Here is a 27191-nt window from a genome sequence, read left to right on the forward strand (position 1 = left end):
TGTGAAGCCACCAGTGAAGTTCTATACGAACTTCGTCTGTCAGTTGGATGTACTGATCGTAGGAGGTGGAACGGTGTAGGTAGTATGTCTTGAGCCGTTGCATGGCTCGGTAGTGTAAAGGTCCTGGGTAAATGGCTTGGATAGAGGCGGACAGTAGGCCTATAGTATGGGCCAGATCGCGTCAGCGAATCTGATGGGTTGATGACAATTTGCGAATGTCCTGTGCCATTATCAGGATGTCATCCAAATATATGATGGATCGAATCCCCTGTGATCGGAGTAGCGCCATCACTGGTTTCATCAGTTTCGTGAAACATCATGGTGCAGAGCATAGTCCGAACGGGAGGCATGTGAATTGCCAGATTTCCTCTTGCCAGAGGAATTGAAGGAAAGCTCGATGGTTGCGAGCAATAGGAACTGTGAGGTATGCGTCTTTGAGATCGAAGCTGGAGAACCAATCTCCCACACAAAGGAGGTCCCTGAGTAGATGGATGCCCTCCATCTTGAAGTGGCGATACCGGACAACGTGATTCAGGTTTTTTTAAGTTGATAATTGGGCGTAGGTGGCCAAAAAAATGTTGCTTAGAAAAGTATGCGGGAAAGGGGATTTCTCTATTGGCCCTTTTTTTTACTAGCTTGCGCAGTTCGGTTTGTAGTGTCAGGTTGTCTGCTGCAGACATCTGTAGTGGTGTAGGTGGGGTGTCCTGGAAGGGGTGGAAAGGAAATCTATTTGAACCCTTGGACTGTGTGTAGGATCCATAGATCCTGAGAAAGTAATTCCCACTGTTGGAAAAACTGGTTAATCGACCTGCTATAGGTACATTGAAAGAAGGGAGATTTATTACCTGGAGCAGCTCTTCAGCGTAGGGAGGCAGATCCACGTCCCCGGATAGACCCTCTATTAGTGAATAGTTGCCTGTGGTAGGGTCGGGGTTGTCCCGATTGCCAATAGTTTTCAGAGGGGCGACGCCTGTAGCCTGTGAAGGCGATTCTGCTGTTCGTTCGGCCTCTATAACGTCCAGCTCTCCCAGAAAAACGGCCTGACTGAGAAAGAAAAACCCTGCGCAAGGAGGATTGGGCCTTATTTAGGGTGGTGAACACCGCTACATGTTTGGAAAGGTCTTTCATGAACGAGTCCCCAAACAGTAATCCATTGCCTCTGGTCCCAGTTCTCGGGAGCTCAGATCGGCAAATTTTGCATCCAGTTTGTACAGTGCCACCTAGCGTCTCTCGGTGGACATGGCCACATTAGCGTTGCCTAGTAAGCATAAGGCTCTCTGGGCCCACTCTCTAACTGTGTTTGGGTCAAATCTGGCGTGAGAGCTACCTTGTTTGGAATGGTCGGTCGAGGGCACTCGGCTCTGAGTTTTGCCCTAATTTCTTTGTCCAGTGGTTTGCATAACCACATTTTACAAAAGTTGGAAATGTGCTCTGGTGGAGCCCATTCTGCCGACCATGGGTGTCTGATGACCCTGGGGTCAAATAAAGGGACACCCGAAGCATCCAGAAGGATGTCTGAATCGGGTCCTTTTGATTGGGTAGTATAGCATCTAGATCTTTATGTGTGAGAGGTTTCCTTGACAAATTCCGATGGGGTATCCCCTAGCGCATTCGCCGAGGGGTCCTCATCAGAATATCCAAGGAAATAATCGTCAACCCCGTCTAACGTGTGGGATGTAGACCCTCTAAGGGGTTAAAGTTAGCTTGAACGGGGCGAGTGGCAATCAGTTTTTGGGACTTGGCAGGAACCTTGCCCTTGCCCGCAGACCTACTCTCCCCTTTCCAGGGGCGTTTGCGTGTAACCTCCTGATCCGAGGGTTGAGAGTCCTCGGAATCAGAGAGTTGACGTGCAGTAGGGGTGACTTCGGCCGAAGTCTTCTCATGAAAGGCAGCTAATGCCTTGGGGATGGAATCTGCAATGGTTGAAACCAACCAGGCTCTGAGTACCTGGGACATAGCGGGCTCATTATTGTCAGACATGGTATGTCTTAGAGCGGTTGCCAAACAGTTAAGTATATTAAAGAAAAGAAAATGTTACTTGCGCTTTTTCCTTAATCCCTATGTATATTTAGACAAATGGAGGTCATTTAGTTGCTCCAATGGCCATTGGAGGGATGCCCGCCTGCCAACGTCAAGGCAGACCCCCCCTAAGCGGGTCCTAACACTGACCCTTCAGCCTGCTTCCTTGAGCTTCTGGCAAAGATATCTCTAATGAGACAGAAAGGGGTATTTTTTATATACACCCCTTTACTTATTAACCCTTAATAGGGAACACATGGGATGGGTAGCAGCATTGTAACCAGGCTGTGTGATACAAAGTAAATACAAATACAAAAAGAGAAGTCCTGCGCTAAAGCAGCAAGGACTACAACACACATCAGCCCCAATATATAGTAAAAACCAAAGAAAAGAAAATGTTACTTGCGCTTTTTCCTTAATCCCTATGTATATTTAGACAAATGGAGGTCATTTAGTTGCTCCAATGGCCATTGGAGGGATGCCCGCCTGCCAACGTCAAGGCAGACCCCCCCTAAGTGGGTCCTAACACTGACCCTTCAGCTCAAGGAAGCAGGCTGAAGGGTCAGTGTTAGGACCCGCTTAGGGGGGGTCTGCCTTGACGTTGGCAGGCGGGCATCCCTCCAATGGCCATTGGAGCAACTAAATGACCTCCATTTGTCTAAATATACATAGGGATTAAGGAAAAAGCGCAAGTAACATTTTCTTTTCTTTGGTTTTTACTATATATTGGGGCTGATGTGTGTTGTAGTCCTTGCTGCTTTAGCGCAGGACTTCTCTTTTTGTATTTGTATTTACTTTGTATCACACAGCCTGGTTACAATGCTGATACCCATCCCATGTGTTCCCTATTAAGGGTTAATAAGTAAAGGGGTGTATATAAAAAATACCCCTTTCTGTCTCATTAGAGATATCTTTGCCAGAAGCTCAAGGAAGCAGGCTGAAGGGTCAGTGTTAGGACCCGCTTAGGGGGGGTCTGCCTTGACGTTGGCAGGCGGGCATCCCTCCAATGGCCATTGGAGCAACTAAATGACCTCCATTTGTCTAAATATACATAGGGATTAAGGAAAAAGCGCAAGTAACATTTTCTTTTCTTTGGTTTTTACTATATATTGGGGCTGATGTGTGTTGTAGTCCTTGCTGCTTTAGCGCAGGACTTCTCTTTTAGTTAAGTATATTAATTTGAAAGAATGGAGTTGAATGGGGTTCACCCAAAATTATTTCAGAATATAGATGGGAGTCACCCAAAATATTTGTGTAGTTTAATACGTAGGCGGCACTCAATATTTAGTGGGGTTGTCCACTAAAATATACACAAGTGGGTTGTACCACTATGATTGTAAACAGTGGGGTTAACCACTTAATTATAACCATAGACAGTGGGGTTCACCACTGAGTAGTAATAAAGTGTTGTATCACTTAATTATAGTGCATTTGTATAAGGGGATCACCCTTAACAGTAATATTGGTGTTTAAAACACCTTCAGAATTGATATTAAAGTGTTGTATCACTTTAATTATAGTGCATTTGTATAAGGGGGTCACCCTTAACAGTAATATTGGTGTTAAAAACACCTTAGGAATTGATATTAAAGACACTCAATATAATGAAGTGGCAGATAATAAAATGGTGGGGGTCACCCACAAAGCCTTCCTTTATTTAGTAACAACAATGATAATACAGCAGGTGTTGGAAAAAATCCTGAGAAGGAAATAAAAGGGGGGAAAAAAATCACTAAAAGAAATTAAGGTATTAGCACTTTAAGGTGCTATAACAGAAGAGGAAAATAGTACTTACCAGATCCGAAGTCAGGCGAGTTGATAGCTGCTCTGGTGACTGGAATGCGAATAAAATGGCCACCGCCAGCAAAAGGGCGGGAAACAATGCACTTGCTAAGTGCTGATGCGAACGGGCGGGGTAACGCGAGGGCGCGAAACTGAAAATAGTAAAAGCAGTAATGAGTCGCAGGAGGAAAAACCTCCTGCGATTTAAAGGGGAAACCTAAATAAAGTTTAATAGGAAATTGACAAAGTAGTCCAAGATTGAATAGAATGAAATTAATATAAATAGAGCATAAATGTTTCCACAGAAAGTGTTGTTAAAGTGATAAGTGAATAAAGTGTTAAAGGTATATGACCATTGTAATACATTTTTTTTATTGAAATAGTGTATTAAAGGTTAAATGATACAGCAATATAATTGGAGTAGATTTACCTGGGAGGCAAGCAGCAAAGAAAGAGGATATGGGAGGAGTTTGATGACATCATATAATACTGTTATACTATCTGATTGGTTGAACTTTTTACATTACTGTTAACTGTTCCTTTGCTGCTGGGAGGTTCAGTAAAGAAAGATAAAGCAAATATGCCATAAAATTCAAGATATCTGATACAGAGAAGGGGAAGAGTAGGGGGAGGTTAATGCCATAATTATTCATTATTTTCATGAAGGAATGAAAGGTCTGCTGAAATGTTAATCCCAAGATATTCTTGATTTGAAAGAAGTATTTGCATTGTAAGCAGGGCTGTCTTTAACGCAGGGCAAACGGGGCAGCTGCCCTGGGCACAGTTACCGTATATACTCGTGTATAAGTCGATCTCATGTATAAGTCGAGGGCAGTTTTGTGACCAACAATTGTGAAATATGCTATGCCTCGTGGATAAGTCGAGGGTAAAACTTGGGGCTATGAAATTCTGTGATTTTTAGAATTATATACACACTCATACAAACACACTCTGCATTATACACACACACACTCATACAAACAATCTGCATTCTACACACACACTTATACAAACACACACACTCTGCATTATATACGCACACACTGTGTGTATATAATGCAGTGTGTGTGTGTGTTTGTATGAGTGTGTGTAGAATGCAGATTGTTTGTATGAGTGTGTGTGTGTGTATAATGCAGAGTGTGTGTGTATATAATGCAGAGTGTGTGTTTGTATGAGTGTGTGTAGAATGCAGATTGTTTGTATGAGTGTGTGTGTATATAATGCAGAGTGTGTGTGTTTGTACGAGTGTGTGTGTATATAATGCAGAGTGTGTGTTTGTATGAGTGTGTGTAGAATGCAGATTGTTTGTATGAGTGTGTGTGTATATAATGCAGAGTGTGTGTTTGTATGAGTGTGTGTAGAATGCAGATTGTGTGTGTGTGTGTGTGTGTGAGAGAGAGAGAACTGGGTGGGAGGAGGGCATTTTTATTATACATTTTTTATTTTAATATTTTAAGTTTTTTATTTTATTTTAATATATATATATATATATTTTTTAAATGTTTGATTTAATTTTCGTCCCCCCTCCCTGCTTGTTAGCTTGCCAGGGAGGGGGGCTCTCACTCCCTGGTGGTCCAGTGTATGGGCTGTGTAGGAGGGGGGGCTGGCAGAGAGCATTAACTTACCTTCCTGCAGCTCCTGTCAGCTCCCTTCTCCTCCGTGCAGCTCCTCTGTCAGCTCCCACTGTAAGTCTCGCGAGAGCCGCGGCTCTCGCGAGACTTACAGTGGGAGCTGACAGAGGAGCTGCACGGAGGAGAAGGGAGCTGACAGGAGCTGCAGGAAGGTAAGTTAATGCTCTCTGCCAGCCCCCCAACAGGACCACCGGGCTTGTAATGAGCCTGGCGGTCCTTGTCTGTATTATGGCAATGTAAGTTGCCATAATACAGACATTAACTCGAGTATAAGTCGAGTGAGGGTTTTTCAGCACAAAAAATGTGCTGAAAAACTCGACTTATACTCGAGTATATACGGTACTTCTGGGGGCCCCGCTGCCCTCAACTACTTACTCCTCACCCCATGGTCCCCCATGGGCCCGCGGTGCAGCCTGGGGCAAGCACACTAAGGAGGAACCTGGTAGGCGTTTGTAAGCAGGGGCCTGGTCAGTGTATGTGTCTGTGTGTGTCAGTATGTCTGTCAGTGTATTTGTCAGTATGTCTGTCAATGCACATCTGTGTGTATGTCAGTACTTCTGTCTGTGTGTGTCAGTATGTCTGTCGATGTGTATGTCTGTCAGTATGTCTGTCAGCTTATGTGTGTCAGTGTGTCTGTCTATGTGTCTGTGTGTCAGTATGCCTGTAAGGGTATGGTGTCTGTGTGTGTGTCAGTATGCCTGTCAGTGTGTTTGTATATGTCTGTGTCAGCATGTCTGTCAGTGTGGAGGACCACTGCGTCCGGGTGCCCGCCGCCATGTGTTGTGACCCTGGGCCGCAAGGTATAACTGCCGGGGCCGCAAGTTAATGATCCATCGTGTGGCCCATGCTGTTCGGGCCACCCTATGGTAATGAATATCCAGGGAATTTGGTCAGCGCCGCGGCGCTTTAACAGCACGACTGAGCCCCCTGTGATGACATAAGAGCTGGAAGTAAGTGACTGTCCTGGTCACTCCTCCCAGCAACCACCAGGAGCCGTGCGGGAGGAGGGAGTCAGAGAAGGAACTCTGACTCCCATCAGGCTGAGCCACCACTGGATCCCAAGAAAAGTCACCCTTCTGCATCTTAAAGGTAGGAAACAGGAGGGTGACTTAAACATTTTGCATGTGTGTGTGTTAGTGTATGCCTGTATGTGTCTCTGTGTGTATGTATGTATCTCTGTATGTGTTTTTTACGTATGTGTCTCTGTCTGTCTGTATGTGTGTGTGTGCTTGTATGTGGGTGTGTCTACATGTCTGTATGTATGGGTCTCTGTGTGTATGTGTGTGTGTGTGTGTGTGTGTGTGCATATGTATGTACGTGTGTGTTTGTGTGTCTGTATGTGTGTGTGCTTGTATGTGGGTGTGTCTACATGTCTGTATGTATGGGTCTCTGTGTGTGTATGTGTTTGTATGTGCATCTGTATGTACGTGTGTGTGTGTTTGTGTGTCTGTGTGTCTGTATGTGTGTGTGTGTGTGGGTGTTTGCCACCCCCCTCCTGCCCCCTTGGCGATTTTTGCCATTCCAATGCTTTCCTCATGGGATTAGATAAAAAGCGGCAATTCTGATGATGTCATCAATGGGGCGGAGCCAGTGCTGGCAGACCCGCACGGCGCTGGAAATAAGGTTAATTTTTTATTGCTTTTAAGGGGCTAAGTGGGGGGCAAGCCACCTAAATGGTGGGTTTAGCACTATAGGGTCAGGAATACGTGTTTGTGTTTCTGACCCCATAGTGATCCTTTAAATTAAGATGTGTTACCAAAGCACTAACTTTAATATAATGTTCACTTGCAATGTAACACGATCTGGAGATTTAGCTGGGAATTTAAATTTGTGATTTGTTCAACCATGGATACATTTGTTAGTATTTTAAGAAGAGTTTGAAGATTCATCTCTCAACCTCTGATAAACTGGCTTCCAAATGTAAATGGTCCTGCAAATGTAAATGGTCCACAAATGGGCCAGAAACTTGGATCATCAAATTACACCGTGACAAAAGATACTGAAAAATACATTTTTAACAATTCACACAGAATGCCCCTATTGCACCCCACAGAGATGCAATCCAAGGATAATACATTTTACTAAAAGGACTATAATCTTTTTTCTTTCTGCTAGGTGTTGCAGCCATCGGCGGAGCTTTCACAGAAACAATATTGAAGGACATGGCAGCTTTCAATGAGCGTCCAATTGTATTTGCACTTAGCAATCCAACCAGCAAGGCTGAATGTACCGCCGAACAGTGCTATAAGCTGACTGAGGTACATTTCCTGCTCTGTCCACTGTGCTAAAGGAGCTTTGTAGATAATCAGTATCAGTGACCAATAAGATGTTGAGTTCTAGATGTATCGCTTAACCTTGCAGTTCTCAATGTTCCAACAGAACTGAAGAGTTTAAAGCAGGTCTCCTTTATTGTCAGTGTTATGCTCTATTTATATCTTTATCATAAACCTTATTAAATTGGACATACAACTTATTTTTAATTACGATTGTATTGTTCTTCCCAGGGGCGCGGCATATTTGCCAGTGGAAGCCCGTTCTCCAAAGTGACTCTTCCAAATGGTCAGACATTCTATCCAGGTCAAGGAAATAACGCCTATGTCTTTCCGGGAGTGGCATTGGGAGTCATCGCTTGTGGAGTCCGACACATATCTGAAGATATCTTCCTTGCAACAGCCGAGGTGAGCGTTCTCCTGCCAGAATCCTGTGTTCATGTTTCTGTCATATCAACCATGTAAAACTCAACTCTAAAAATTTCTTGATTGTAAGTTGCAGTGAAATGTGTGGTTGATTAAATGTTTTGGGAATGGATCAGAAAGAAAATTAAAGCAGAATGTGATATTTCCTTCTTAGGCCATTGCTGAGGATGTCACAGCTGAAAATCTAGCTGAAGGAAGGCTTTATCCTCCCCTGAGCTCCATCAGAGAAGTGTCCTTCAAAATAGCCGTCAAAGTGAGTATGTTTTCCCATCCCACTGAACAATTGATGAGATATTAACAGTAGAGCAGCTCATTGTTTAGTAGATATGCTTCCACTTGACATGCACTTGGTGGGGGCATAGAGGAGGATAGTCGTATCTTGATTATTTCTCAGTTTTCAGATTTATTTTGGTAAATTTCTGAGTAAAGAGAAAAACTGCAGTTCTTTATTCTTCATCATGAACATGTTTGCACGTTTGAAGTTCATAAACACATTTTTTCAAGTTATTTTCTTTCCTTTTTAGATTGTTAACTATGCCTACAGAAACAACTTGGCATCTTGGTACCCTGAGCCTGAAGACAAGGAGTCCTTTGTCCAGTCTCTCATTTACAGTCCTGACTACGACTCGTTTACGATTGACAACTACCAGTGGCCCAAGCAAGCGATGGAAATTCAAGATGTCTAGTTACAAACTGTTGATTTTACGATTGCACTGTTCTTGAAACACTCCAAGAGTCTGGGGGCTTCATATGGAAATGTACATATCAACCTCCCCAAGAAAGCATTCTGGCAGTAAAAAAAAACAAAAAAAAAACCTACAAACCAAGCTAATGAAATGTAATACACCCAGCTCCCACAAACCAAACCACTACTATATACCCCAAGGGAAGGAGAACAGGTTCTATCCCATTTTATCCAAACGGTATTTATTAAGATGTACTTTTTTTTTTTTTTTTTTTTAAATAAGACATGAGCTGTTATTGGTTCAATTTGTTGTTTTATTTGGATTTTTTTTTTTTTTTTTTTTTTACCAGCAGCAGTGGGATCTGTATATACATCCATCCTGTAGCTTTGTAAGACCCCATTAGGCAGCCAATAACTTTCCAACTATGGTGGTTGGTGTAGTAATTTTTAGGCTATAGGCTGCTTAGCTGTATGCTGAAGTCTGGACACCAACCATTAGACACAATGTTAATTATTATCTATGTGATAAGTTTTGATTCTCGGCACATGGACTTCATCTCACTATAGGTGGCTTATCAATCTTCTAAGGTTCGAACTCCACATTTAGCTCTTTTAGGCGAACGGATACCTTTTTGATTGCTAATGTTCCCACCACAAAACCATGTTTGTTTAGCTTTAAATATAGAAATGAAACTCCTAGAAAATGCAACTTAGCTTAATATTAAAAATGTACGTATATGAGTGCAAATTTACAAAATGTACTTACATTAACATACAATTAACCATACCAGAAATAACTTTTTTTTTTAATATGTTAGAATGACCAGCATACATCAGGAACCACACAGATGATTTTATTTTTTTCTAAACCATAATGAGTCTTCAAGAACACAAGCCATGTAGACACATGAAAGCAATGAAACTGTACGTTTTGTCAATTTTCTTAAAACAGCAGATTAGTACAATCTTGTGATTTTACGGTTTCTTCTAATGATATATTTAGAGTTCGTGTCTGATGGGCTTACAGAAATGTGTGTGTATCTTTCTCTGTGGATTTCTACACTGTTCGTATTACAGGGTTCATTTCTGCTGGTTATTCTGTGATGCACTGACTCATCTTATTTGAATGTTTTTCGGGGTGAGCAACCACTGCCCTCTCTTAAACCTGATATATTTTAATCATACTTTGTACAATCATTGGAGAATGTAAAATTCTGCTCGTCATACATTAAACAAAAAAAGTGGCTTTGTTTACTTTGTGTCCTTGTGTGTTTTTGTTAAAGATCCGTGGACAATTCTATCCTTTACAGAACACCACCTCTAAGTCAGTGGTGGCACTGCAGCTGTTGTGGACTATGTTCCCAAATACTTCTACAGTTCGTCCATTAATAGTTTGCAGCTTGAGTGTCAAATGTTAACCATCACTCAAGCAGTGTCTTGTCAGTGCAGAGAACAGTGACCCATGGCCAGCTGTACTACACATCAAGTGACAAATACCATGGAGGTCCGTTCATCATACCCATAACTAGTAAATACTGACATAGCTTTATTCAATATGAATTATAATGACATGCTAATTACACAGCATTGTTGAGTTCACATGGCAGCAATCTTGCCTGTTCTATGTCAGTGAGTGCCTAATGAAATGCTAAAAAGAAAATGGGGGGTTTTCATTAAATAACAAAAGGTGGTGGAATCGAAGGCTAAATAGCCAAGCTGGGAATGTAGCAGAGCTGGAGAACATTGTCCAAATTGTCTTTTTTGGACTAAATGATGTAATTCGGTGTACAGTATGTTATAGGCCCTCACCAAGAATTGGCAAGTGTCTTGTGCTCGTTGTATACCCTTTGAAAGTATCTACTGAATAGTACCTGGTAGATTCGATAAGATTTTAGAGGTAGACACAATGTGAATAGCTTGCTCTACGGGTTGATGTCTAGTGTGTTGGGGCTTACTCTATAGTGATCCTATCAGGGTTGCTATAGTATTGTAACTAACATAATGTCAGTTTGCTAAAGAATGAGCAGTTTCTGTTTCAGAAAAGGAGGATACTTGGCACATCAAGGTCTTATTCACATGCGGCGTATCTGCCAAATCTAGAGGAAAAGGCTAGCCACCCTTTAGCACGCAATATTACTTGTGTAACTGTGAAATCAAACACACGGACACATGTTTAATGCACTTCTAACAAAGATTTATTTTTAGAATGTCTGAAAATGTTCAGAACTGATAAAGTTTCACAGTGTGTATGTATTATTTAATGGGAATGTTTCTTTTTAACTATCCATCACGAACATTAACTCATTAAGTTCAGTTACTATGATTTGTGTCTAATCTAGGGATCGGTTAGAGGTAAATTCTGTATTTTCAAGTTTTCAGTAGAACATAATGACCACTTTTTGTACATAGCAAGACATGACAAGCAGAATATTTTTTATATTTACTGTTGGTACGTGAATGCACATAACAAGCAAATTTTATATTTTCAAACCATTAAACGCGATCCAGGTATATATCGTGATTCGCACCATATATTGGTCTCTCCGCAGTTTGTTGTTCGTCTTTTACATTGAAAGCATCGTCGGTAGTTTTCAAATTGATCGAGGAGGAGCTGACTTCCTGCTCTACAGTAAATATGCAAAATACTAAGTTATACCGTGAGATGTGATTGGCATAAATAACCGTATCGTCAATTAATACCAACTTTGGCAAAACAAAATGACATGCATTTTTACCATGGGCATGAATTTGGGTATTCAATGGCACATTGAGAGGTTTTTGCAATGTGTTTTTTAGATATAAAAATGTAATAGTTCCAACTATACATGGGTTGATGGGAAACTCCCAGAATCTGGCCGGCTGACATCTTTATTAAAATGTGAGGCAAATTACCTCACTCCATAAATTGGCAGTTGTCCAAAAAATTGTGCAAAACAAATTGTACAAGATTTGGTTGTACCTTCAGTCTCACAAGGACAAGAACGGTGGGAGCAGTTGCATTGATTATGCATAGACACGTTTGTTATGTAATGTATGTTGCATGTATGTGATGTTATGCACGCACATGCTTGATGGCTACTTCCATACGTACAGCCACGTGAGTGATCTGCTAAAAGGAAGCAAGTCTGCCAAGCAGAAACTTATAGGGAAGACATTTTTTCCTTTTTTAGAACATGGTTTCTTAATACCATATCCGTAAAATGGGGTCACAGGTCAGTCTTCAATGTCTGTCAAACTTACTGTATGAACTGCTGCTCGTTGTGGTCTCTCTGCCGCTTTATTTCAGAGCTCTTGGCCCAGTCATCCTGCAAAGCCTTTTGTAATCTGCTAATCTTCTCATACTCAGCTGCCCTGTAATCCTGAGCTCTGGAACACAGACAAGTGAATAAAATGGTCACTTTATATATATTGTTTGCTTTTGCACTGATATTGTATGCAGTCTTTATCAGTCTCCGTGAGGGCTAATTGGGAATGAAAAATGTATTACGCTTTCCGATAGACATGACGTATGTGCCTGTGACATCATCCAGAGCTGATTGATATGTGAGTTTTATCTTGGTTGGAGGTCAGACTTTAAATAAAAAATATAGCTCTCAATCCAAAGCTATACGATTCATATCCCATCTGTTAAAGGCAATGGAATGATGTTCAAATGCAACAAGTAGCCTAATTATACACCAAAACAAGGTCAAGGTAAGCAGTGTCATTATGAATACATAACACTGAAAAAGCAATGGAATTTTTCCTAATCAGGAATGCAAGTGGCAATGCAGAGCGAGCTAAACACAGGTAGGTGGACATGCAGGTGGAGAAGCAAAGCAAGCTAAACACAGGTAGGTAGACATGCAGGTGGAGAAGCAGAGCAAGCTAAACACAGGAAGGTAGACATGCATGTGGCAATGCAGAGCAAACTAGACACAGGTAGGTAGACATGTAGGTGGCAATGCAGAGCAAACTAGACACAGGTAGGTAGACATGCAGGTGGCAATGCAGAGCAAACTAAACACAGGTAGGTGGACATGCAGGTGGAGAAGCAGGAGAAGCAGAGCAAGCTAAACACAGGTAGGTAGACATGCATGTGGCAATGCAGAGCAAACTAGACACAGGTAGGTAGACATGCAGAGCAAACTAAACACAGTAGGTAGACATGCAAGTGGCAATGCAGAGCGAGCTAAACACAGGTAGGTAGACATGCAGGTGGCAATGCAGAGCAAACTAAACACAGGTAGGTGGACAAGCAGGTGGAGAAGCAGAGCAAGCTAAACACAGGTAGGTAGACATGCATGTGGCAATGCAGAGCAAACTAGACACAGGTAGGTAGACATGCAGGTGGCAATGCAGAGCAAGCCAGACACAGGTAAGTATATGAGACTGATCCACAAGTAGGACAGGAAAGGGACACACAGCTTGGTTTAGGGCTAGACAGTTACTAACAGATATAACACTATGTGCTGTGTTGCCAGAAAGCTCTGGCTTTCCTTATCCTCAACTTATTTTAACTAGTAATTCTGGCTTACAATTCTGTCCTTCCTTCGGGGGCAGTGCTCCCCAAGCATACACACTATAAGTATGGTACTTTTTCAGTCTCGTTTCCTGTTCTCCTAATGATTAGAGGATTCTGGGTTGTCAAATAGATATGGATAAGCTTCTTCTTATTCTGAAGATAAAAGTGTGGCTTTGCGGGGAGGGCTGGCTATTTTTATCTAAACTAGTTTATTAAGTTAGACGGGGGCTGTACTTTTATTACATACGTTCTGTATATGTGTATTATAACTGATTCGTGTAATATGTTACATTTCCAAATAACTATTGGTATAATTGTAACGGATCGCCTGGCACCCCGCCTGGGTACCTCCGTTGAAGGATGCTCCTAGCGCTTCCTGAGGACTCCAAGCACTGCAGCAGACACCACAACCACCGAACCGGAGAAACATATAAATTCTCTCAAGCATATGAATGCTGTATACAGACGGATTGGACAAACCATGCAAATAGGTTTACTCTCCTAGCAGTCAAACTGGAACAGCATGCAATAAATCCTCCCCCAATAATGAGACGACACTTCACTTTGAGGGTTAAGCAGGAACTGGCTGTACTGGCACATACAGTCTCTTTTATTCCCAATCCACAAACATAGTACAGCCCACAGGGTTTTACAGAACAACCAATCAATCTGTACAATACACACACACAGACACTCCCACACAAAATCCTCCCCTCTGCCTGTGATATGATTACTGAGCACAATGGGTAATATAATTATCACAGGCAGAGGAATACAGTTTTTTACACAATATTCATAACTTTGAAAGTATGCATCACATTCACATAACAACTTACATTTTCCGAATCAGCATACTCCAAATACAAACATATGTCAAAATCATCCAAATTGGTCCATTGGTTCAAAAGATAGATCGAAGTCCTTTGTGACCAAATGAAGCATGACTTTTCTGCCCAAAACCAGTTCCACAGAGTCTTCTATCCTGGAGATAATTGAGAAGTAATGCAATTATCTCCAAGGACAGAGGCAAAACTCCATTAAGCACATGGCAGTAAAAAGACAGTAAAATACAATAAAATACACAAGGTTACATTTATTACATAAAATACAGACATTCTACCTATCGCACATTATTACCAGATGGCGCTCAGATCACATACATACAGTTAAATCGCCATGGAGCCAAAGTCTTTCATACAGTCTTTCAGTATATGACTGGGCTCCATGGCATAGTTATCTGGGGTAGCATGGCTTTAACAGTCCACAGAAAGGCACAAACCAGCCTTTCTGCAGGGAAAAAGAACAGGGGCCATAGTCTAAAGGCAAGAGGCGGGCAAGCAGCCCCCTCCAAGGACACGTGGCGAGGTTTCGCCACAATAATTATACACACAATGGACATTATTGGTTAAAGGATCACTAGAGGGTCAGGAACACAAACATGTATTCCTGACAAAGTGTTAAAACCACCATCTAGCCCCCCTGGTCCCCCCTCATGCCTCCATAAATATAGCAAAATCTTACTGTATTAAAGCCTGAAGCTGTAGATCTGCATGATGTTTGTCTCAGAAAAAACAAGCAGTCTGCTGACATCATTAGAAGTGGTGGCCTGATCCAATCACAGTGCTTCCCCATAGGATTGGCTGAGACTGACAAGGAGGCACATCACGGGCAGAGCCAGCATGATTTAAACACAGCCCTGGCCAATCAGGATCTCCTCATAGAGATGAATTGAATCAATGAATCTCTATGAGGAAAGTTCAGTGTCTGCATGCAGAGGGAGGAGATACTGAATGTTTGGATGCATTTTAGGCAGCCATGACCCAGGAAGGATCTCTAACAGCTATCTGAGGAGTGGCCAGTGAAGTTATCACTAGGCTGTAATGTAAACCCTGCATTTTCTCTGAAAAGACTGTGTTTACAGCAAAAAGCCTGAAGGGAATGATTCTACTCACCAGAACAAATTGAATAAGCTGTAGTTGTTCTGGTGACTATAGTGTCCATTTAAGTAAATCATTCCCATGCCTTGTGTTAAATATTGTATAAAAGATATTTAAAGAGAATATGAATAGAGAAAGACTTGTACGTACTGTTGTTTTGACCTTCGTAGCATGTCCACCTCATTCCGTTGCCGCACCAGGTGATTGAGTATAGCCAGACGTTTCTTCTCAGCGGCAACCTGTAACTGATGTCTGTACACCTCCTCCTCGCGTTTCCTCTTCTCCACTAACTTCTCGTTGGTCATATCATTTCTGCCAAACACTGGTTCCTTTGGATCCGGTTGAGGCGACAGTGTGAAATTAGGCTTTATTTTCACCTGTGTTAACAATTAAGAAAAATTAAGTTGCCTTAGAAATTTGTCAACAGGAACGGACATGTGCACTGTACTGGGAATTGTGGGGAACTGAAAATTAGGTTTTTTAATTTTACAGATTTAATGTTTTCATTTCAGAGCACAAAAGTGAAAATTGTATGGAATTCTAATTGGTTTTCATATTTAAGGCCAAAGTAGCAGAACTGAAAGCAGAACTGACTGAAAGACTTTCTACAAGTCGCCTATTATGGCCTAAAAGTTGAAATAAAGTGGAAAGGCTTTCTGCAGCTTCACAAACAAGAAAAAAGATCCACGATGCTAGCTGGGAAATGAGATTCTCTATGCCAGACGTGCCCAAAAGGTAGATCCCCAGATGTTGTAAAACTACAACTCCCAGGATGCTTTGCACGCCTTTAGAATGCTTTAGTATGACAAAGCATCATGGAAGCTGTAGTTCTACAACATCTGGGGATCTACCTTTTGGGCACCCCTGCTCTATGCAAAAGAGGCAAGTTAGAAAAATGCAAGTTATAAAAATATTAGTATTGTTATTATTAATGGAAAGTGAGAATCTCATTATTTTATTGCTCTGTGACAATTTCAATAAGAAAGTAGCAAAAATAAAAAAATAAAGGTAAACATAAATGGTTTTCCACCTTGTTGTATTTATTCGAAGTAGCGAGTTACCTGCTTGTCCAGTGCATTTTTATAACACTGCGTTTGTTCGTGTTTTTCTTTTATATATTTGGCTCTCTGAGTTGCTAACCTTAAAGAAAAAATGGGAAAGAGACGTCACATTTAAGATAAAGAGATCATGCAATCTTACAGATCTCACAATTGTTTTCAGAGGGCAAAAAAAAAAAAAAAAAAGATCTCAATTGAGATCCAAACATTGCGTGTTTATCCTGTGTTTCCAATAAAACTGCTGCATAAGTGATCCCGAGTGCCTGGATTACATGTATTGTTTTACCATTGGAGCAGGGTTAGCCAGCCCCAGGCCTGGATGCACCAGGACCAAATAAGAGGATTCCTCCTTTTGTTTGTGTACTATCTAGGCGGCGCAGATAAACTGGGTCTACTGGTGTTTTTAGTGTTTATAGACTTGGCTGTGGCACAGATGCCTCTGCCAAGTGTTCCTGGAGGAGCCTGCTGGCTAGCCTCCTGCCCAAGGACTATGTACCATCTATAAAGACATATAAAAAGACAGTGTTCGTGTGGTTCCCCTGTACTTTTAGTGAACCGATGCTTGTTAAACCCTATTGACACCTTGCAACTTTTTTCACCGCAGTGTTCTAATTGTTCATCTGGGTGGCCACCATTCGTATGCACAAACTCGTGGTGGCGGCCATCTTGTTCACACGAACGTAGGCAGCAGTGTTTGGTCGTCGAGTGAATGGAACTAAAATCGGACACTCGACCTCACGAACACCACTGAACTTCCATCCCCGCATGCATTTGGTTCTTCCCATCCTAGAAGAGCACTGTTCGGTGGAATCGTTCTTATGGACGAGGGGCACATGCGCTACACGTTTCAACTATAAACTACATTCGGTAGTTTATTAGTTTTTATACTACTGAAATTGACCGACCGCTATCACTTTTCTCATGGAACTATTTTGGGCAGAAGCCACGTGTGCGGTCGGTCAAAAAGTGACATCCATGCAAAACCCAAACCCCTAAACCGATCTGAGTGATTTTTGGATATGTTGGTCACTCAGATTGGGGCTATCCAAGGATGTGACTCTTGTGGGGTTTCCATGGATTTTGGTGGTACTTTTGGGGTGTTTGTAAATTGGATGTTTTTCTGTACCTGAAGATAATTAGGTTTGTACAGTTCCTGACTCAATTATTTCTCAGGCACAGGGGAGAAGTTTGTGACTTGTAAAAATTCTGTAACTGTGCTGCCATTAAACAGATGACTACTCCCGGCATTAAGCATCGGCTCATGTGTGGGGGAACAGCTATACCTGCTATACCTACTATCCTCTCTGGAGGAGAGGTCTACCCACTGGGAGCTGGATCCACGGTTTGACCACTTCAATACACAGTAGTGGTTATGGTGCTTAAAGTGTCCCTCTATATGTAAAGCAAACCTTTAAAATGTAAAGGGAGTCCTCAATATGATTTAGGTAGGCACCTGGGAGTGCCTATCACTGTTGGTCTGTGTTCATGCTACCCTGGAGCATTTTATGTGCTCTGGAGTCGCTTCAACACATACCCCATATTGACCTGGCTATAGGTAAGTCCAGGCGAAAGTTCTCACAATTGTTATTCTTCTTCTTCTTCTTCTTCTCTATACCAATTTCCTTTCCTTCCTCTACTCTCTCCCCTCCCTGCTCCCCCTTTCCCATTTTCCCTCTCCCACCTCCCTGGAAGGGAGACGTTGGAGTACTTCGATATATTGCCAAGTACGGAATTGGTTGGCATAGACCGAGCTACTGCTCGCGGCACTTACTCTGTACACTACAAAATGCACGTCGGCTCCGGGTGGGTCAGACACGTGAGACAAGCATGACTCTTTATCTGACGCGATGCCGTTAAAATTACTGTCCCTGAATGTCAAGGGCCTTGACGCACCGAGCAAACGTCGCCTTATGTTTAGGGATCTTAAACGCTCAAACCCCGATATTGTATTCTTGCAGGAGACACACATACCGGCACCGGCGAAATTCGCTCTACAAGATCATGTATTTCGAACCGTGCACGAGGCTAGGGCCTTGAACAAACGAAATGGTGTTGCTGTGCTTATACACCACAGATGCCCATTTAGACTTGGAAGGGTGACAGCGGACCTGTCAGGGCGCTTTATCCTTGTGTCAGGAAGTTTATACTCCCATGCGATTCACTTTCTTAACATCTATGCCCCCAATGACCCCTCTGCTGAATTCTGGGATGCTATGGCCCACTTGGTCAATGATTTACCGCATGGCATGGTAGTAGTGGGAGGGGATCTTAACGCTGCTCCATGTCCGGCTGTAGATAGAAGCCGAAGCGATGGCCTACCGAGGTCTCATAGGAGAGGGGGACAGGACAAACTGCTCCGTTCCTTTATTCTCAAAACAGGCCTATTAGATATCTGGAGGGCGCATCACCCGACTGACCACGATTATACCTACTATTCTGCCCCCCACGATACTTACTCCAGAATCGATATGTTCCTAGTAAATTCACAATCAGCATCAAAAGTCTCGGGATCTACGATAGGCTCTATCACTTGGTCGGATCATGCTGAGGTCACTCTGACCTTAGATAACTTATGTGTAGCGTCCCCATGGTCCTGGAAGTTAAATACTTCCTTGCTGCAAGATCCGACCGTAGTGGAGACAGTTCGGACGGAATTGATAGACTATTTCAATAGGGAAACAGGGTCGGATCTCCGCCCGGCTACGATATGGGCCGCCCATAAAGCGGTTATTCGGGGCGTTTTGATCCGCGAAGCCTCGCTGAGGAAGAAACGCAAATCGCAATTGCTATCATCTCTCCTAACGGCTTTGGGAAAAGCTGAGGAGAAACATAAGACTGCCTCGTCACCAACCACATTAGCGAGCGTACGGGACGCACGGAACTCGGTTCGCGAGGCACTCCTTGATGATACAGCTAGAGCCATAGTGTGGTCCAAGAGGACTTACTATGAAAAATCCAACAAAATGGATACGCTATTAGCCAGATCTCTCCGTCCAAGGCAGGGCCAATCGCATATATTGAGGGTAAAGGATAACGCGGGTAAGTATTGTACAGATCCCACCGACAAAGCCAAAGTCTTCACGGATTACTTCTCCAATCTATACAATCATTCCGAGGATGACGACGCGACACGTCAGCGTGAAATTGATGACACCAAGAACTTCCTGTCGCATCTACACTTACCGACATTGAAGGGGGAGGAGTCCGCTGCCCTTGGATCACGAATTACAGCAGAGGAGATTGACGCGGCGATTTCCTCCCTGAAGGGCAATAAAGCTCCGGGCCCGGATGGCTTTGAAGGTAGTTATTATAAGGTTTTTCGCGAGGAACTCACACCCCACTTGGAAACCCTGTTCAACAACCTCATGGAGGGGGGTATGCCGGACAGAGACATGTCACTGGCTGACGTGGTCCTTTTGCCAAAACCCGGCAGGGACGATTCAATACCGGAAAACTTTCGCCCGATTTCATTAATAAACCACGATTCAAAGATATTGGCGAAGATCCTGGCGACTCGCCTAAACCCTTTCTTAACACATCTAATTCACCCAGACCAGGTGGGGTTTATCCCTAGTAGACAACTGTTTGAGAACACTAGGCGCAACATCGATCTCATATGGCGGCAGACCGACGAGGGGATCCCGACGCTGCTTTTATCACTCGATGCGGAGAAGGCCTTTGACAGAGTTAAGTGGCCTTATCTCTTCGAGGTTCTCCGACATTTTGGCCTCCCAGACACTTTTATAACAGCAATTCAGGCAATGTATACTGATATTCAGGCGCGGGTCCGGATCACGGGATCGAAAGTTATGCCCTTCAGGTTGGGCAACGGAACGAGGCAGGGCTGTCCTTTGTCACCTTTATTGTTTGCTTTATCACTGGAACCCCTGTTGCAAACAGTGCGTAATAATCAGGAGATTCGGGGGATTCAGATCGGGGGACAACGATACGTTGTGTCCGGTTTTGCCGATGACGTGCTGTTGACCTTGACGGACCCAAGACCATCGATGGCAGTTTTAATGGCCGTGTTGGACGCTTATAGCGATCTGGCCGGATATAGGGTGAACCTGTCCAAATCGAGCGCTCTCCCTCTCAATATACCTGACCCGGATGTGATTCATATAAAGGAGACTTATAAGATCAAAATCGATAGAGACCATATCAAATACCTTGGGGTTCGACTGACGGCGGACCCGGCCCGGCTCTACCAGCAAAACTATATGCCTTTAATCCGCACTCTAATCTCGGATATGGAAAAATGGCAGGATAAACCGATCTCTTGGATCGGCAGGATCCATACAGTAAAGATGAACGTGCTCCCTAGACTCCTGTTTCTATTTCAAGCTCTTCCGGTTAGACTAACTAAGTCTGATCTGGGCACAATTCAACAGGCGATTGGCAAATTTATCTGGCAGAACAGGAAACATAGAGTCTCACGGAATATCTTATATCGGGCCAAACCGAGAGGTGGTTTAGGTTTACCGAATCGATATTTTTACTATCTAGCGGCCCAATTAGCGCAAATAGCGTTATGGCACTCTCCCCCGGACGAGAGGAGGTGGGTAGATTTGGAGTCCTCCCTCATGGGGCCTGACATTCCCCAGTTCTTCATGTGGACTCCTAAGGCCAACAGGCCGTCCCGGCATATTAAATGCCCGGCAATAGCGAACTCCTTGAAACTATGGGATGCCACATCACTAAAATATGGACTATCCTCACAGAACTCCCCATTGACTCCATACCTAAGAAACACAGCCTTTAGCCCGGGTTTGCATGCCAGGGATTTCAAGGGCATAGAGAGCGCTGGTGTCCAACGTCTCTGCCATTTATACGTAGGCGGTTCGCTTCTTCAGTTCGAGGACTTGAAGGCTAGGGCTACTATGCGCCCTTCTGATTTCTTTAGGTATCTGCAACTAAGAGATTATGCCCAGACACCAGTAGTTAGAACCGCTGCTTTGACGGTGCCTACCTTTTTCGAAAACATGTGCCTTAAAAAACACCTCCCGAAAGGTCTTATTGCTGCTCTGTATTCACATTTAGGTATTACCACGCCGGAATGGGGGACGCTCACATACACATCCCAATGGGAGGCTGACCTTGGTGAGGAGTTGGAAGGGGTGGAGTGGCAGGAGATATGGGAAGCTGCGGCAGCTTCGTCTATATGTGTCTCCATACAGGAACAAGCGTATAAGACCATGTTCCGGTGGTATTCCACCCCAGTAAAGCTTTGTAGAATGAACAGAGTCTCTAATGATTTGTGCTGGAGAGGTTGTGGCCACAAGGGTACCTATTTGCACATGTGGTGGGACTGCGCGGAGGTCCAAAAGTTCTGGAAGCAGGTTGCGGAGCTACTAAGAGATATTTTTAATAGAGACATCAAATTGGACCCTTGGGTGTTTCTTCTGGCCAGACCTATGGAGGACTGGTCCAGAACAGAACAGAAATTGATAAATAAAGTGAATTCAGCTGCTAGGAGAGCCCTAGCACAAGGGTGGCTACAGAGTGTTACTCCTCCACTGAATGTTGTTCTGCAAAAAATTAAAGATTCCTTTCTTATGGATAAACTGACGGCGAAGGTCAGAGGCACGACCGCGAACTTCGACAAGATCTGGGCTCCATGGATAGACAGTGGAGTGGGCGATTAGGAGGCGGAAGGTGTGGGCTCATTCCCCCATACCCCTATATTTGTGGGACCTTGTATTTCCTGTTCCCCCGCTCCATGTCATACTATACCCCTGCGTGGGACATTCATGATCCCACTGGGGGGCATATGGTACGCTGTCGACCCTTTCGTGTCGGACATCTCCAGGCCGACACTACCTTATATACCATTTCACTTATGCATGCCGGTTATAAATTATAAACTACATAAATAGGTCCCAACGTCTCCCCCCTTACCATCCCTTCCCTACCCACTTGATTTCTCTTTCCTATCTTCTCTTGCTCCTATCTCTAGTTTTATCTACCTTTAACCCCTTTTCTTTCTTTCTTTCCCTCCTTTCAATCTGACTGGCCCGCCTATTCCTTTTCACGTGCAGATACCTTTTCGGCCATGCCTCCAGGGAACTGTGCACACCTAAGGTCTGCCGTGGATTTGATGTAACATTTAAAAAGGCAAGCACACACTCAAGGCTGGAAGAGGGGAATATGCATACATATGCCTCGAATCCAATGAAACTGTGTCAGTACTCCTCTGCTTAACATGACCCACGTGATATTGCCAGTCGAAAGTTCTTTTCTCTCTTTACTTTTTGTTTTATATATATATATATATTTTAAAATTAGGTGGAACACCATCTCTACATATGAACTTTCATGGCCGATGTTCGCTCATCATACTCATCATTACTGACTGCTTATTTTTTGTTGTTTTTTTGCCATATTCCTATCTTCGCTGATGCCTGAAACTGTTCAGTTCTTTGTATGTACTCTATTACCACTGTTATGTATGGTGTTGAAACCTTGTAATAAATAAAGAATTTAAAAATAAAATAAAATGTAAAGGGATACACTAAGCACCAAAACAACTTTAGCATAAAGAAGCAGTTTTAGTGTATAGAACGGATCGTGAACTTGCAGTCCCACTGCTCAATTCTTTGTAATTTAGGAGTTAAATCACTTTTGTTTCTCTTTTTGCAGCCATAATAGCTCCCTGGCTGTAACTCACACAGCCAGAATAAAGCCAGGTTTCATTTTCAGATCTTACAGCAAAATGTGTTTACTTTTAAAGTTTTTATATCCTGTTCTGTTATTTGAACTTTAATTGCGCAAAGGAGGCTCTTGCAAGCTTTAGCATTCAGAATTGAGCAGTGAGACTGCAGGGGCATGATCTATACACTAAACCACTCCGTTAAGTTAAAGTTGTTTTGGTACTTAGAGTATCCCTTTGAGAATATTAAAGATAGTTAGATACAGCAGAAATGGACTTAAAGTCAGTGAAGATGGAATGAATTTGAATAAGATTTGCTCTGCTATTTTTGTACTTTGCTTTTTCATTTTATAAATTAAAAGTTTGACATTTTAGAACCTTGTAGTCAAGTTACTTATCTAATAATAACGCTGAATAGGAGGATTACCTTTTGTCCCTTTCAGAAACACAACATACCCCAAGCAATTTATTGAATCATGTGTGTATATGAATACACGAGACATGTATGTAGACAAGCAATGTTCCGGATTGAGAAACACATGGAGTAAAATGATCAGCAATGTCCAGAGCTCACCGCTATCATTGTCATCCAAGATGGAACAACTTTGGGGGATATATGACTCTCGAAGGCTAATCAATTACTTGGCCAAAGTGTGCATGTGTAGGCAGAGGGCTTTTTAAATACCTCCGACATCACTAGGTCACCTTAGAGGCAACCTTCTTGTGTATCTTATTTCTAGCTCAGCCATTTTACAACTGAGACTGGCTTGCAGCTACAAATGACCATGTTAACATTCATGTCTTTTAAGCAACTACTACAAATAATCATAATGTTTAGGGCAGATATCAGCCGACCTTCCTAGTGTTTGAAGGCCATTCAAAAATATAACCAGAGTGCTGAATGTTGACAACACTCTATGCCTCACTACTGAAGAAGACATTTCCCATCCATCTATAGCATATCGACTAATAAAAAAAATGAATATGTCCCTTTAATATGGTAATTAGAATAGTTTTTTTTTTGTTTGTTTTGTTTTTAAATAAAGCAGTACACAAAAATGGCATTAGTGAAGCAGATCTTGATTTAGTTTACTGACATAAGAATTCAGAGTAGAATTTCCCATAGAAACACAGTTCATTTCCTCACTACTCTGGTGTCCTCCATCATTGGTTCCTGGAAGTGACCAACAGTCAGTGGAAAATCTCATTGCACCTATGTTTGTCACTCCCTGCCTTCTGATCGGTGAGTATATAAGTGAATTCATATAGGACATGTGTTAGCAGTGTGGAAGCCTGACAGACAGGTTTCAGCCATTTTGAGAAAGGTGAAGACAATATGTGGAAACTCCATGTACACAGATATCAATGGGTTTGTTTCATGCTTTCATGAATAAAAAGTAGGCTTTGACTTTAACTGGATGAACATATCCTTTAGTGTTCCAAAATTATATCTTTAAATGACATGCAGAGAAAATAAGAAACGCACACAAAAGAACTACTGACCCTACGGGTTGCTGGAGCCTCAGGGTTACCTGTTCACTAAAAATAAAGTACAAAGCTTCTGGAAGTAAAAAGGGTCACGGCTGAAAAGGGGTCTTTTAAATATGAGAAAAATACCAGATTGTGTGAAGTGTATACGCACTTTGCAGGACAGGCCCTCTGCGGCCAGGAATGCTCAAACTGGCCAAACAAAAGGTGCAGCGTTGTGAAAAGAGCCCTATCATTAATACACAGTGGTGCATGACTGTGATGGAGCAACAGTACGAATTAAGGGTCACAAGATGACTTACTCTTCTGCAAGTTGGACTTGTTCCAGTCTGCCCAACAATTCCTTGTCCTGTTTGCCTCTGACCTCTTTTTGTCTCTTCTCTGCCATCTGTTTTGTTAAGGAATGGTGGCATTGTTCTCTTTTAAGACAAGCTGGAGGGGTCAATGGCCTCTTCTCAAAAATGTAGGATGCCTGAAAGTGGAAAGATCTTTAATTGTACTATAGAAGAAAAGGAGCTTAAATAAAAGATGATGGGGTTCGTTCTCTAAACAGCAAGATGACACAAGACTTGCATAATGTAGGCTTACGCAGCAGAGATGGGAATAGATTCCGATACAGTGCATTTTGTTATATATTTGGCAGATAAAGTATTAACTCTCTTTAATTTACTGTTTAATAGGTATATCCTTCAAATAACAAAATAATAAATGCATGTTCTCCTTGTTTGTTTATTTTCAATACTTTGTCTGCCCAGTGAATTCGTTTGTGTAAAATTACTAGTTTGTAATTTGGGGGATAACAGAAATGTTTTTGTTTTTTTTACCTGCACCCCCTTGTAAAATAGCATTTTCTCTGATCTACCTCAATTTTGGATCTGGGTCCCTAAACTGGATAGACTCTTACGCACCCAATGCCCGGCAATTTTAAACTTCATTAGCATTTGGGACACATCAGCCACAATGTATTCCTTGCCCACAACCCCTTTCTCCCTATTTAAGGAACAGAACCTTCCAGATTGTGAGCAAGGAATTGAAAAAACAGGAATGCAAATGGGAATAAAAGTATTCAGATCGTTTTAAAGAGAAAACCCTATTGACCAACCGGAAACAATTTTTTTTTTTTTTTTTACTATTTGTTATTTTTTTTATTCAATTATGATTTTATTTTCACATTTTTAAATAATTCACATATACAAAAAGACAAACAAAGATTATTATAAGATCAATATTACACGTGGTTAAACTGTCAATCTAAAAGAAGATAAAATTATAACCTTAGAATAACAACATATATATATATATATATATATATATCATACATCCTAGACGTAGAAAAATTCAGAATCGGGTGCTCCGAAGGAGGGCGGGGGAAGGTGGGAGAAAGTAGGGACATTAAGATGTACTTCTATCTCCACTGCCTCCATTACAAGGTATACAAATAAATATATAGCTAAATACAAAGTTAGTGGGGAAGTAGTGTCAAATCTTACATATTTCTGAGAGGTGAATAGATCGAGTTATATATAAGATTATTATAAGGTAATTATTATACGTGATTAAACGGTCAATCTAAATGAAGATTATCATTTATATGCAGATGACACCCAAATCTACCTGTCCTCTCCTGATCTCTCTCTGCCCATCTTGACTCGTGTCTCTGATTTCCTCTCTGCGATTTCCAATTGGATGGCTGCTCACTTCCTTAAACTCAACCTGTCCAAAACATAACTTCTGGTCTTTCCTCTCTCAAGTGTTACTACTCCCGTGTCTGTCTCCCTCCAAGTCAATGGCACCACCATCACCTCTACCTCGCAGACTCGCTGCCAAGGTGTTTTCTTTGACTCCGACCTCTCCTTAGCCCCTCATGTCCAGTCAATCGCCAAATCCTGCCACTTGCATTTCAAAAACATAGCTTGCATCTGCCCCTATTTAACACCAGACGTGGCTAAGGTGCTGGTCCATGCCATTGTTCTTTCACGTCTTGACTACTGCAATCCGCTTCTCAGTGGTCTTACGTGCAAGCTATTATGAATGCGGCCGCAGGGCTCATTTTCCTGTCTGCCCGCACCCCCATGCCTCTCCCCTCTGTCAGTCCCTACATTGGCTTCCAGTTAGATATATGGCTAAATTTAAGATTCTGGTGTTGGCTTACAAGTCCCTACATAATGCTGCTCCAACCTACCTATCCTCCCTAATACACAAGTATGTCCCGTCGAGGCCCCTGCGCTCTGCCAAAGACCTACGTCTATCCTCTGTCCGTACTCCCACATCTGATGCTTGCCTCCAAGATTTCTCCAGGGCTGCACCTTTTCTGTGGAACTCCCTTACCTTCTCTGTTACACTTTCACCCAGTCTCCACTACTTCAAAAAATCTTTGAAAACACTTCTTCAGGAAAGTATATTATTTCAACTCTTAGCAGATTTTCGTTCCCCCACCCCCATTACTCCTCTCCTGCAACCGTCAAAAATAACCTTCTAAGTTCCCAGTGAATACTTTTCTAGCAACCTATTTCATGTCTCCTACTTATACCCTTTGTGTCACTATACCCCACTCCCTCTAGCATGTACGCTCATTGAGCAGGGCCCTCAACACCTCTGTTCCCGTGTCACTATATCCCACTCCCTCTCTAGCATGTAAGCCAATTGAGCAGGGCCCTCAACCCCTCTGTTCATGTGCGTCCATTTGTCTGGTTACAATTACGTGTCTGTTAGTCCACCCGTTGTACAGCGCAATGGAATTAT

The 27191-nt window shown here is 42.5% G+C and overlaps 2 protein-coding genes across 8 annotated transcripts in view; one reads left to right on the plus strand and one right to left on the minus strand.

The window, feature by feature from the left end:
- The window catches only part of ME3 (malic enzyme 3), a 135292-nt gene extending 125225 nt beyond the window's left edge, over positions 1–10067 (plus strand). For all 4 annotated transcript variants that reach the window (XM_063431108.1, XM_063431089.1, XM_063431115.1 and 1 more), the window contains 4 exons: positions 7548–7690; positions 7937–8110; positions 8283–8381; positions 8653–10067. In XM_063431108.1, the coding sequence (XP_063287178.1) occupies positions 7548–7690; positions 7937–8110; positions 8283–8381; positions 8653–8814 (578 nt within the window). In that variant the 3' untranslated portion in view covers positions 8815–10067. The remainder of the gene's footprint in view (positions 1–7547; positions 7691–7936; positions 8111–8282; positions 8382–8652) is intronic.
- Positions 10068–11082: 1015 nt separating this feature from the next.
- CCDC81 (coiled-coil domain containing 81) overlaps positions 11083–27191 on the minus strand; it is a 367311-nt gene continuing 351202 nt past the window's right edge. For all 4 annotated transcript variants that reach the window (XM_063431077.1, XM_063431060.1, XM_063431068.1 and 1 more), the window contains exons 12-16: positions 24752–24921; positions 16316–16394; positions 15405–15631; positions 12054–12179; positions 11083–11437 (exon numbers count right to left, since the gene is read on the minus strand). In XM_063431077.1, the coding sequence (XP_063287147.1) occupies positions 11299–11437; positions 12054–12179; positions 15405–15631; positions 16316–16394; positions 24752–24921 (741 nt within the window). In that variant the 3' untranslated portion in view covers positions 11083–11298. The remainder of the gene's footprint in view (positions 11438–12053; positions 12180–15404; positions 15632–16315; positions 16395–24751; positions 24922–27191) is intronic.

The sequence above is a fragment of the Pelobates fuscus genome, chromosome 1, assembly GCF_036172605.1.
Source record: "Pelobates fuscus isolate aPelFus1 chromosome 1, aPelFus1.pri, whole genome shotgun sequence".
Lineage (NCBI taxonomy): Eukaryota > Metazoa > Chordata > Amphibia > Anura > Pelobatidae > Pelobates > Pelobates fuscus.